This window comes from Patagioenas fasciata, chromosome 6, assembly GCF_037038585.1.
Source record: "Patagioenas fasciata isolate bPatFas1 chromosome 6, bPatFas1.hap1, whole genome shotgun sequence".
Classification (NCBI taxonomy): domain Eukaryota; kingdom Metazoa; phylum Chordata; class Aves; order Columbiformes; family Columbidae; genus Patagioenas; species Patagioenas fasciata.
The window spans coordinates 10,643,594-10,657,074 of record NC_092525.1 but is presented as its reverse complement, the minus strand read 5'-3'; the positions used below and the strand labels follow the sequence as shown (position 1 = coordinate 10,657,074).

General features: G+C 41.1%; 2 protein-coding genes across 9 annotated transcripts in view; one reads left to right on the top strand and one right to left on the bottom strand.

Moving 5' to 3' along the window:
* PRDX1 (peroxiredoxin 1) overlaps positions 1 to 13,481 on the bottom strand; it is a 341,280-nt gene that overhangs the window by 168,772 nt on the left and 159,027 nt on the right. The gene's annotated exons all lie outside the window — the stretch shown is intronic.
* MAST2 (microtubule associated serine/threonine kinase 2) overlaps positions 1 to 13,481 on the top strand; it is a 183,384-nt gene that overhangs the window by 42,172 nt on the left and 127,731 nt on the right. The window contains exons 1-2 of one of the 8 annotated variants that reach the window (XM_071809904.1): positions 2,212 to 2,430; positions 3,955 to 4,060. The exons of 5 other annotated variants lie outside the window; for them this stretch is intronic. In XM_071809904.1, coding sequence (XP_071666005.1) covers positions 4,022 to 4,060 — 39 coding nt within the window. In that variant the 5' untranslated portion in view covers positions 2,212 to 2,430; positions 3,955 to 4,021. Of the gene's footprint in view, positions 1 to 2,211; positions 2,431 to 2,768; positions 4,061 to 13,481 lie in introns of those variants that run through there. 2 more of the 8 variants (XM_071809903.1, XM_065842496.2) reach the window with 2 other exon arrangements.

Sequence of the window (13,481 nt, the reverse complement as noted above, 5' to 3'; positions counted from 1 at the left end):
GTGTCTACGGCAGAGTCTCCTTCCAGAGCACTTGCAGCTGTTTGTGGCGCCGGGTCATCTTCAGTATATTTTCCGTTTTGAAGAGTTCTTGGCAGATTCTTCAATGAATTTGTCCAAAGGCTTTTATCCTTTTTTTTCTTCCCAACATTTTACAGCAAGAAACAGCCCAATGTGACTATTGTGTAGGGCGGTACCTCGTTTTGTTTCTTTGGAAATTGCTCTTAGCTTCATTTAATTCATCCCAGCATTGGCAAGCTGAGAAGGTACGGATCAGACCCACCATTGTAGGAACTCTCACCGGAAGTTCTCGGCTCTTTCCATTCCTTGATGCCTTTCAATCAGGACTGAATAGCAATCAGGACTGAATAGCCATTTCAGAGCGAGCTGCAGCCCGGCAGGAGTTGGCTGGATTATGGCCAATGATCCCAATATCACACAACTCCTTCTCTTTTCTCATTGCTGCAGGGCAAGGCGAAATTTCCCCCAAATTTCTTAATTCAGTGGAGGAAAGAATAATTGAATTAGGAGCTTAGTGAACTTGCTGGTGAACACACTTTGAATTCTCTCTTTTTATCTCCCTTATTTTTATTTTAAGTGAAATTGATTCTTAAAGGATTCAAATATTACATGACCTCCTTATTTTGACTGATATTTTTTTAGCCCCTTTTAAAATGCTGCCTGCATCTGAAAGCTGTTGGAGAAATTTGTTTCACGATTTTTATATAATTGATAAAATTACATTTTATGAACTTCAGTTTCTTTAATATGTTTCTCTAATATATCTTGGTGAAATGTATTATACAAATACATTCTTATCTTTCATCGGAGACTTATCCGCAGACCTTTTAATATGTCGAAGGGTGGTGTAATCTCTCGATGAAATGACAGATAAAGGTAATATTTTATAAGAAAAATTTTCCATGCCAGAGAATTGCTTTTAAATTCCATTTGTCCTTGGCTCGATTCAGTTTGGTACTGAGTGTTGTCTCCCGCCCTCTTTCATTGTTGCTTTTCTGGGGTAGATTTTGAAAGGAAAGGGAGTTGATGAGTGCTAAGAGTTAAATAGAAGGGAAGAAGACATGGTCACCATGTTCAGGGTATTTTTGGTGGTGGTTTTTAATCAGTCATTTAAATAAGAATCGTTTGCTCTGAGGAAGGGAAGAGCAGAGGGAAGGTAGAGGAAGAACCATCCTGCTCTTTTGCAGCAGCCCTGATTGGCTTCTCCACCCCAGAAACCAGGGAAATGTGGCAGGCAGCCAATTCAGTAGCATCCTCCCCAAGAAAGCCTGAAATTTGGAGGAGAACAGATGATTCTGATGGTATTTTGCATCCTGTGCCAGCCTCAATCAATTCTAAGTCACTTGTGAAGACATTTTGAGAACTGGAGATGTCTGAATATTAAGGTAAAGAATCCAGGGAGGATTAGGCATATGTGCTAATAAGAATGTTTTCAGTTATGTTAAAGAAATAAGTGGGGTTATATACTACTGCTATCAGCCTTAAACCTTTTCATTTAGTGGCTGATTCCTGAGGAAAACACAACGTGAATGATACTGCTGGTATTTGTTAAGATGGTAATTGTTAAGATTCCTTTATTCGTCTCACAGTTTATGTTGTTTAATACTGATGGCCTTAGTCAGAACAGGTAAGATCAATGATCCAGTTAGTGCATGGTCTTAATAGAAATATTCCTATGCTGTATTATAGACTAAAATAAAATGCATGTAATGTATCTGAGTATGCATTCCAAAATATTTTGCTTCTATGGGATTTTTTAAGTAAAAATCTAATTTGTTTGACGCTAATGTCTGATAAGTGAAGTTACAGTCTTTGGAATATTTTTCTGAGGAAGCAAAGTTGATGGCAACATGCAGGAAATAATACTGAAATCCATCATAAATATGATCAGAGCGAATAAATATGCTCATCTTGTGCTTCAGTCTGCTTCTAAACAGAGCTTTATCCCTATTTTTGGATTGCTGTTGTCCCTGGTGACACATCCCGAAGTTCCTATGCAGAGTTCAGTGCAGGGCTCCCCGTTTGCCAGTTCTCTTTGAGAAAGAAGATGCTGTTCCTTTAAAATCCAGTGCCTGATGGAGTTGTTTTCAGTAGCACACCGCTTTTTACACGGTACAGTATATACCCCATGCAAATGAGCTGCCTGCTCAGCCTCGGCCCTGCTGGGGAGCTCACAAAGACTCGCAGACCTCATTCGCCATTCAGTTGTGTAAAACGGCAGATGGAAGGAGGTAGCGGCACGATGAGGATTTATTAGCTACTCACAATAAAAGACCACACTCGCTCCACGGAGGATCAGAACAAGCCTGCTGAATGGGATTGAGTTGTATCTGCTTTCAGCTGACTTTACAGTGATGTGTTTAGCTCATGTGACTTGGGCACTTAGCGTGAAGATCAGCTAAAGATTTCCACGTAAATATATCTATGTATATATATTCCTTTAAGCGCCATCAACCTGCGTGCCTGTATCGCGACTTTTGTTGGTTTGCAGCAGTCATAAGTGTGGGGACAGGGACACTCGGTCGCGCTGTGGTCGGCAGCCCACGGGCCGGGCTCTCGTTGTTGCTGCGTTTGCTCACTTCAGGATGTCTGCCTGAAATCCCCTCATAAACACAGCTCTTAATTTCTTGTATCTGTCTTGTGAAACCCTCCAGAGGCTGAAGGTGCTGTTTAAATCCAGCGTTTATATTCGGAAGTTATAAATAGGCTCTTCCTAGAGATGAAATCTGTTGCTTTAGCTTTCTGCTGGAAAAATGGAAGGTTGTTGTGGCAGTAGGTTGTTCATGATTTTTGCTATTTTATTGTTTTCCTTTCTAATATAGAAAGGGCATGTGTAGGACAAAGGCTCCTCGATGTGCTCAGTAATTTAAATAATACTGGAATGAGCATATCTAGATATTTATTTTCACAGTGTTTCATATAGCTAGAAGCATTACGGTGGTTTATTTTTACAACCCAGGCTAACAGCTCATTTTAAAACGTGATTGGGATACTGCACATAAAGGGGCAAAGCCTTTTCTGACCTTGCTGGAGTTGTGTGTGTGAAGGCAGCTGGCAAACAGAAACCGCAGGACGGGCTGAAAAAGCCTCAGTCAAACTGTGCTTTTCCTTTTTTTTCCCTTTATTTCCTCCCTTTTTGCCATGGATGACGAGGAGGGAAGGGCTTCTTAAGCCGGCTCTGTCAGCGATGAATAGATGAATGAATTCTTAAATGCTCCAACTTGCAACATGTGTTCCAGACTCCCCGGCACGTAAGAGCCGCAAGATCTCAGCAGTGAGCTGCACGGTGTGCAGGGTGTGCGGTGCCACAGCAGCGGACCTGGGGGACAGCAGGAACAAAAGGACGTGCCACCGGATCCCAGCAATCCGACATTCGCTGCTTTGTACAGGAATTTTTCAAAATTTGGAAAAATCAATTATGTATTTTTTCATAGCGAGGTTTTTCGGTGTTTTTCAGTATCCTGTGCATCCACAGAATGGATTGTTTTGTTTTTAGTTAAGTGTGACTGTGTGTTTTCTAAAGGAAATGTGACCTGGATTTTGTGAGCTTATTAGAAACAGTAAATGAAGGCAGCTGTTGTAGTTTCCTGATCCCTTGCAACAGCTCACATTGAAATAAAGCAAAAATATGCGTGTGTGGGATCTGAATAAAATCCCACTCTTTGGCCTTCCGTGGAGCCGTGGATTGTTATCTATTTCTCGCCAGTTGTGTATACGAGGGGAGTGAGACATCCAACCCTGAACACATCCAGCAAAGCGGAGCGGATTTTGTCCAATGTGAGCGGCTAAATCTACCGCCAAAGAGGCGGCGAAATTCCGCACCGAGCCGGAGCCCGGGGCTGCGCGACAGGCGAGGGAAACGCGTCCTATTTATAGCAATGGACACGGGGGGTGGCAGCGGGAGAAAAGTTTGAAAATAATGGACTTCTTTAACAGTTAGGGAGCAAAGCCGGCCAGAAGCAAGCGAGCTTTAGCAGGAATTTGCGAGCAGCACAGCCAAATTATGGATGATTCGAGTATTCTTCGCAGGAGGGGGCTGCAGGTAAGTGCAGCTTCAGGCTGCGGGTTTTTCCTCCTATTTGCAATGTTGGCAGTCTTGTAAATATGATGACAACCCTTGGGAGTAAATCAGGTTAACTCCGTGTATAACCGTGATGCTAGAATTGGAGATTTTCTCTTTTCACCCAGTGTATATTTTATGAATGAAAAGTAGGATTTTGTATGAAGTAATAAAATACAGTTTGTTAGTATCTTGGTTTATATCCAATAGTCTCGTGAATATTCTTATGGAGAGAAGTGAAGGCTGAACTAATGAGGCTTATTTTTGAAACTTTAATAAAAATGACCTTGCCGTAGAGTGGCCATTTTAGTTGAGCATTATTAAGAAATTAAATGTCAAAGCACAGTGGATATTTCACTTTTTTAGGGCTACGCTTCTTTCCTACTTCAAATGCCCAGTAATGCAAAACCAGAATGCAGTTCCACAATGCAAAGAATATTTCTGTTTCTTGTCCAACAGCTGTCATTCAGTTTAAATAAATAACCTTACAGTTTGTTTTGATCCTGACATACTAGTGAAGTTGTATTTTGTAGTGGTGCTGTGGAAGTTTATTCAATTGCAATAGTATGAGAAACATAGTAATGTGTTAGTGTCAATGGCATATGACATGGGATAGATTTTTGCTTGAAAGCACCATATTCCTTTTTTTGCCATTTTAATGTGAAATAGTCTATTGCATATCTGCTGACATAAATAGATGTTCCTAGACCCTGAACCTTGTCAGCCAAACAATGGGACAGACACAGTTAATTTCACTTCCTTTGAGGAAAATCAATGTACCTTTTACCATACTGCCATTCATACCTTACTGATGCTCTAAGGCAATTACAGAATTACTGGTGCACATTCTGTATCTCACCTCTTTATATTTTGTGGCTTTTTTCCTTTGTGCCAGCTTATTAATATCACTGAAATAGTTTATAACATGGTGAGACTGTTATGGTAGTGCATTTACTCATCATAAAATTAGCCATATTTAATTTTTGTATGAGCGTATAGCAATAAGCACATTTGTTTTGGGATCAACTGATATTTGCTTTCAGTGTATTTAACCAGTTGGAACTTCATAACCAAGAAAAGAGTTTCTGACCACAGATGACGTTTCTCAAGCCCTGTATGCTGGTTGTTTAGGGCCTTCCTGAACCTCGAATGGATGTGGGCTGTGGGGTCTGGGTGCGTGTGGAGCGGTTTCCATGATGGTGCTTTGGGCAGGAGAAGGAAGGGAGGATGGAGGAGCCCAAACGGCTGCCAGGGGAGGGGAATGAATTGCCCTAATTTAACTGTCTGCTGTGGTGGAATTTGATAATTTTAGCACTCTGGATTATTTTCTGTCTATATGTGGTGGTGGGTCTATACACACTAGGATAGGTATGTATAAATACACATGCATATATATATGTATAGCTATAATTAATATCTACATCAAAAATGCTTCGGGAACTAAAGAAACACACCAAAGAGACATCAGGAAGGCAGATGCTGAAGTCCAATAGGAAGTTAGTTAATGTTGGATTGTTCTGTTGTTTCTTTTTCATCTTGGAGTAGACATTTTGGAAGCAATTGAGGCTCAGAAAAGTGACCGTTTTATAGCAAACCTGCAGTTTAACAATCAGGAAACATTAAAAAGCTGTTGGTTTGCGTTGATGCTGCCGAGGCAACATGTTTTAATGAGTTTTGGGGAAGCTGGGTAATAATATTTTGGACTGATGAAAAAGATTACTTTCCTAGTTCCAACTGGTTGATCACTTTGGAAATGAACATCAGCATAAACAAGGTCCTAAACCTGAGGCTGCGCTCACAGCAGCGCTAATTCCACAGTTAGGTCGGGTTACTGGAGGTCTTGCCCAGGCTGGTTTTGGGTATTTCTGGAGATGGAGATTTTGCAGCCTTTCTTGGCAGCTGTTGCGGTACTTACACTGTGAAAATATTGTTCCCTTTATATTTTGGTATAGAAGAACACTTTCCACAACCTATTAGTACTATTTCATGTCATACTGACAAATTGATTGAGATGAACAAATTGATTATCTTAGTTTATTTTCTCTTGGTGACCAGTGTTCCCATTTTATCTTGATAACCTCTGGTTTGGGTGTTTTTTTTAACACATTTGATTTTGATTTGTACTGATGTGGCTTTGCTGAGACTGCCATGTTTTAGGGGTTTTGTCTCTTTTGTTTTCGTATCTTCCTGTTCATTTGGCATCTTAGATGGTAAACAGCAGAATCCTTTATATTTTTGGTGACGTCTCAGTCTTCTTTCTGTTCTGCCTTTCCCCCTATTGCTTCCCGTAACCGAGTTCTCAGTATAACGATGACCAACGTACCTCCTTGGGTGCTATTCCTGCTGAATAACAAAAGCAAATGTAACCTGAATTTCCAAGTGCTTTTTCAGTCTCCCCACTCTCTGTCCATATCAACATAAATCTTTAATCTGTTCCTAGATGAAATTATTTCTCTCTAGCCTTTCAGAAGCTTCGCTTTGCTTTCTCTACCTATTTGAAAAGTACTGTTGGTCTGTTCCTTTCTTTTCCAACAGGCCTCAGTTCAAGGGCCTTGCGTGACCTTCAGGTTTTTTGTGCTCATCTCTCGCTTACTTTTCAAAACTTATTATTTTTTTCCCCCTGTTAAATAATAATTCACCACCAGCAGCTCTTCCTGTTCTTTAATGTATATTTTCATTGTGCTTCTTGAAATATACCTGCTATTACTACTGTGATACTTTCTGTCTCATTCTGTGATCCCTGCAGCAGCAGCTGTGTGGTGGTGTTAGCAGGTGACCTAAAGGAACAGGAATTGTTCCTGCATACAAAGTCAATATATTGGCACATGACCCATCTATATCACCTTTTTCACTTCTTTAGTCTGTTTTTTTGTATCCTGTTTGATGTGGAAATGAAGATGATGAAGGCAAATGGCATCCTGGGGTGGATTAGAAGGGGGTGGTAAGTAGGTCAGAGAGGTTCTCCTGCCCCTCTGCTCTGCCCTGGGGAGACCACCCCTGGAATATTGTGTCCAGTTGTGGCCCCTCAGTTCCAGAAGGACAGGGAACTGCTGGAGAGAGTCCAGCGCAGCCACCAAGATGCTGAAGGGAGTGGAGCATCTCCCGTGTGAGGAAAGGCTGAGGGAGCTGGGGCTCTGGAGCTGGAGAAGAGGAGGCTGAGGGGGGACTCATGCATGGGGATCAATATGGAAAGGGGCAGTGTCAGGAGGATGGAGCCAGGCTCTTCTCGGTGACAACCAATGGTAGGACAAGGGGCAGTGGGTTCAAACTGGAATACAAGAGGTTCCACTTGAATTTGAGAAGAAACTTGTTCGTGGTGAGGGTGGCAGAGCCTGGCCCAGGCTGCCCAGGGAGGTTGTGGAGTCTCCTTCTCTGCAGACATTCAAACCCGCCTGGACACCTTCCTGTGGAACCTCAGCTGGGTGTTCCTGCTCCATGGGGGGATTGCACTGGATGAGCTTTCCAGGTCCCTTCCAATCCCTGACATTCTGGGATTCTGTGATCTGGGAGGGACAAATCAGATTTTCTGTGTGCATATGTGTTAATATACACACATATACACACACGACGTGCTCCCAGTCCGATGTATCTGTGCAGTAGTATTGACAGAAGGCTGAGAAAATGCTTCCAATAATGGAATATTCTTTTAATTTCTCAACTTTCATTTTAGCTAATGAACTTGGACTATTGACACAAGTCACCGCCTAGGGACAAGTGCTAATGCAGGTGGTGCAGCTGCTGCTGCTGTACTGGGCAGAGATCCGTGTTCGCTTAGGTTATTTGTCATGGTGTAAAATACAACATGCTGTTAGCTACAAATGTTATCAGGCTGTCTAGAGATGTTGTTGTTGCCTCTCCACATGTATCATCTGTTGGCGGGGGTACAGATGAAAAGTAGTGGTACCCAGTGAGTCCTGGTGAAGATGCGCTTGTATTTTGAACATCAACTTGTACTAGAAATTTGCCTTTATTCTTCTCGCACAGCCGAGAAATTAGTGTTTCTATCCCGAAAATACTTATGAGTAAGTGCAAGTGAGGAAAGTAATGGCAAATGCGATATTCCGCAGTTCAGATATTCATAATGGAGCTTCTATTCTGCATTTGTGGTACTTCAGCAGCGCTCACATGTGCTTGGGCGTTATCGCCACCACCGTTCTCTGCATCCACGTTTTCCTTCTGCCGCAATGTGTGCTGAGTTCAACTGCTTAATTGACTTTGAACCCTTTTAGTGCTGGTTTCAATGCCGATGTGAACCACGAACTGCATCACCGTGCTTGGATGTGTTTTTATAGCTTAGTGCTACTACACAGCACCTTTGGCTAATATATATATATATATATATATATAAAATATCAAAACCAGTAGAATGATTTCTCCATTCTGAAGATAAATCTTAGATTTTCCTCCTGAGAGGAAAAACCAGGGCATGGAGAACATAATCTCAGAATATTTGGTGGACTTGTTCTTGAGCTTATTTATTTTACTCCAAGGACTGAGCTCTTTTTTGTTTTATGGGGAGAGGGGATCAGGGAATTAGTGGTTACACACACTCATTCTGTTTTAAGCTTCAATATGTGTAACAAGGGAAGGCCGACTGTGCCACTCAGTTTTCTGCAGGGTTTAAACCTTCTCTGCGATGTCTTTGAACATAATTCAGAGACCTTGAAAATTGATGTGCTCTTGAGTTTTGTTTCCTTAAGAGTATCTTACATAATTACTGAAGGCATTTTTTGCTGGTTGCAGAGCTGGTTACAAATCTAATAAAACGTGCAGTTAGCAAGAATGTTGCTTTTTACAATATTTTTATAAAAAGTTAAAAGCAGAAATGTGTTCTATAAAAGAAAAGCAGCTGTTTATGATCAGGGAGACTATGAACGGGACTAAAAGTTTGGTTTTGGTTTGCGTTGCTCTGCTTTTTCAAAACTTTTGAAATACATATTAACCAGGAGGTTAATACATCAATTTGAATTTAAAGGTTAACTTTAAATTTAGCATGCAAATGCATGCATGCATGCATGTGAAGATCGTCACATCTCCTGAGTCTATGGGACTGGAGCTTTTGGAGCTGCGTGGTGCAGCGCATCCTGCAATGGGAAACACCAGCACCCACTCCCAGGGGAAATGTAACTTGCCTTTTACAGCCTTTAGAAGAAATTTGACTTGGAGTGCCTTTTGAAAATCACACTGATTACTCTCACCTTTACATCTTTGATCCTTGTAGTGCGTTTTTCTTGACTTACATGTTTTCTTGTGCTGTGCAAATCATCTGATAACTTTGAGCTGCTCTGCACCCCCCTTTTGCCTCCCTTTGCTCCCACAGATCCTCATTTCAGTGTCCCACAGGCAGGACTTGGTCTGGCCAGGGCCACTGTTTGATGGGTTTGGGGTTTGGCCTGGGCTGTATAATATTTGTCATGCTTGAGACTTGGTGGGAGACAATGGAAAGTATGCTGAAACAAAAGAAAACATTTAGGTTTTCAAGGGCATTGGTTTCTTTCCCATCCTACAGATCTATATCATTTTGATGTGTTTATACCTATGATGTGTGTAAAAGAAACAAAAGGGAAAAACCCCTCACAAATTGAGATGAAGTTTGAGCATCTTTCCTCATAATCTTTGAGGGGGTTGTTTTAAATAGCATTCTTCTAAAAATCTTTGAATAATAAATGGTATAAATTGGATAATATTGATCTTCAGCTCAACAGTGGTACCTGTGGTGCCTACCAGTAGTGTTCTCATGTATATACATGGAGTAATGGCTTCAATCTGTTCTTAGGACAACAGCAGAATGCCAGTGTTAGGTTTCTATCACAGCAAAGCTGACAGCTCTGATTTGAAAGCTGAAGCTTCAGTGTTCTTTAGAGAGAAAAAAGAGAATTGGAATTAGGTTTAGAAAACAAGTTGATATTTCTTTGAGTTCTTGAAGGTTAACATTAGAATCTTGGGTGTTAAGTTTCCCATTTGAAACCTGGAATAATTTAGGGTGGTTTTCTGTAGTTACTTGGCATTATAGTTACTTGAAGAGTTCAAAACTCCAAAAGCAAAAAGTGGTCTCCCATGGAACAGACCCCAATCCACAGCTCAGGGCTGTGCTGGAGGCAACACCAGATACACCGACATCTGAAGAAGATAAACAGAGATGATTTATACAGGTACTGAAGCTGTAGACTTACCTCAGGATACAAGAAATTGCATGCAGTTTTTCTTATAAAAACGTTAGTTTTAAAAGGTCATATTTTTAGGCTGACTTCCAAAAGAAACAGCATTTCATATTCAGACTTAGTTCCTATTTTCTCAGTTAGATTTTCAGCACCTGAAATTAATTAGAATTTGGTCTGGAGAAGACGTCCAAAAGATGGTCCTGGTCCTTCAGCTTCTGTGACAATGTGGAGCTGGCAGAGAGGGACCCGCAGCAGCCAAGGCCGAGTGAACCTGCTGCTGTGTGAACCTGTGGGTGTCTGACGGGCCGGAGTGAGGAGGAGGATGGGGAGCACTCACTGCAGATTAACCAGATCAGATCATAAGCAGCTTTTTTGCACTGACCTCAGTCTATGGAAACAAATCGTGAAGTCTTATGATGCGAATCTGTTATAGTCTTGTGCTGGGATGCCATATGTTATAACACAAGAAGATGGATTGTTATGGTGTTTATGCTACATCTTATGGTAGGACTGAGGATTCGTGCTCAGAGAGGTAAGGAGCATTGCTGGTACCTGCCTGGCACATGAGTTTTCACACTGGTTGGGTTTTTTGGGGTTGGTGTTTGTGTTGCACTTAGCAATGGAGCAGGAGATGGACCTGAGTGAGGAGCATCTGCTTCTGCATCCACTTGGAAGGCATTAGAAAGATAAACCAAGGGAAAAACGTGAAAGCTTGTCACAATAAAAACTCCTTGAAATATGGACAAGGATAAAAGGTTAAATGATTTGCTCAGGCAGAAAAGATAACATTTAGCCACTGTCTTCGGGGTATTGTTAAATTGGTCTGATAATTTGCTATAGTTGTGCTTAAATAAGTGCTTTCAGTTTCTCAGGAAGGACTTTGTGTATGCTTGTGTAGCTGAACTAAACTTTTTATTTTCAGCCTGTAAGAAGACATAAAAATACCAGTAATGAATTGTGCTGCCTCAGAAAGGGCGGGTTTGTTAGCACGTGACTGCCTGGAAGAGCAGAGCGTGCAGCCGGGTCCAAGTGGATGCTGGACAAAGGGCTTCCTCCCAGAGATAGAAACACGAAGGTGTTTTCCATACATTTCACTGGCTGGAAAGTGTCTGCTGGGCAGTCTCCCTGGTTGCCGGGAGGGCAGGATGAGTGCTCGGTGCTGCTGGTCCTCGCAGGGTTTGCTGTGTAGAGAGTGGCTTTTGTTTCTCTTCCTCGCCATGAGCCGCTCGGGGCGCTTCACTCCTGTTGCTGTCGCTTCATTTTGTACTTGCTTAATGCTGGAAATCCCAAATCTTAAAAGAAACCCCACTTCTCCTACCTAGCAATGTAACCGTGCTGCAAGCCTCGTGTTTAATCTGCTTATCTTTAATGGTCTTCTCCGCTTGCACAGACCCACTTACCTCTTTAATGAGAAGAAACACCCTGCAGTGAGCCAGCGTGTATTTTGCTTCTCGGCTTGTGTCATCAGCTTGCGAGTTGAAATTGGTCAGAGTGCTTTATTCTCCCGTCCGTTCTGCTGGTGGCGGTTGCCTCTTCAGAGTCTCTGATACGTTGGAAAGGTGCTGGGTTTTGTGAAAGAAAAACTAATTAAAAGATGCTAAGTGAAAATCGAACTTTGAAAAGCTATTGGTATTGATTGGGGGCAGGTAGTCCTCGCATTTTCTAGGGATAAATGTGAAGTATCTTTGCATTCTGAATATTTGTAAATTCTGGCTACTAGTCAAATAAGTGATAAAAGTACATGATGAATTGCAGTATTGTAATAACACCCAGAAAAGGTTCTCTAAAATGTCAAGACATTTAAAGTCAGCTGTAAATATGTATTGTATTTCCCATATGATTTAGCAGTTGTTCCTCTTTTGCTGTGTAGTAAATGACTTTCCCCAAGCCGTTGGTCTTTATGGGACTTGTAGAAGATACGGGATTTTACCGTTTGAGATCGAGACAGGATGGGCTGTTCAAGGCTGCTTGTTCTTGAATTCCTACAAGCTGTTCTTAAAAAAGAGGAGTCATTTGTAAACCCCGAAGTGTGTCTGTACAAAACCTGTGGTGGTTTTGTGTTGTACAATACTACATCTTCAAATGGGGTTTATTTTGAAGAGTTACATACCCTAGAATATTTTGATAGGCATACTTAGCACTACAGTGAGATTGGGGTATCTGGATTACTTTATTCAGTAGCTACGTGAGAGTCTTTTTCACAGCAGAGCAGTGTGCAAATGCAATTGATTTTCTCTTAGTATCCAAGACAGTTCAGGTATCCCCTTAGCTCCCTGAATTTTCAAATCCGTGAATATGCTTCGGCAGCCTTTATTTCTTACAGAAATTTGAAGTGGTATGAAAATGACTTGTTAGACGAGGTTTAATGTCACCAGATGTGCTTTAGGGATGTGCGTTTTCACTTGACTCAGACCTTGTGAAAACCTGTTATTACACTGTAAATAATGCAGCGCAGAGTTCCTTAAACTTGGAGCTTTGGAATAATCTCTGTACATTTTACTACAAATCACTTTTTGAATTTTGTGATTCAGAGCGTAAAAAAAGACAGGTAGGTTAATCTGAATTTGTTAGTCTTATTCTATATTAGCTTATTTCAGTTAGAATTGAATTATTGTATGCTAGAGCATAAATACATAATAGATGACATTTTACATAAATGCTTCTCTATGATTAAACTTCGAAGTTTCTCTTTAAGGATCAAGAATGATATCCTGTAAAAAGAATTAAGTTGTTCCAGATTTTGATGGTCTCTATTCTAACATTCAGCCTCTCTGCCCTTCATTATTCTTCTGTATCAATTTTATTGATATGTCTGAAGGTAAGAGGGTCCGTTTTTCTCTGCATTCTGCCCCGTTGTGAAGTGTTTTACTGCAGGCTTTTCGTGAATAAAGAGTCGAATTCTTCTACTTCCTATGCAGAAGATATCCTGCTGTAGTCATTGCTGTCCTTTAGATGATTTTCTTTAATTGCATTTATGGTTTTGTACTGTTTCCCTTTGGAAATGAAATATGTATCATTAAAACCAGGGCTTTGAAATTAGCAGCACTTGGAATACAAACACGTAATTCTGTGCATGGAAAGGGGTCCAACTTTGTCTTTACCTGTCTTGGGTCAAATCCATAAGTGACTCATTTTGCCAACAGCGATGCTCCTTTTAAGTCAAATTGTTTCAGCACAATAGATGCTTTTGTAGCCCAAGATTTCTCTTTCCAAAATGCTCTTGGATATTAGTGTGACAAGAT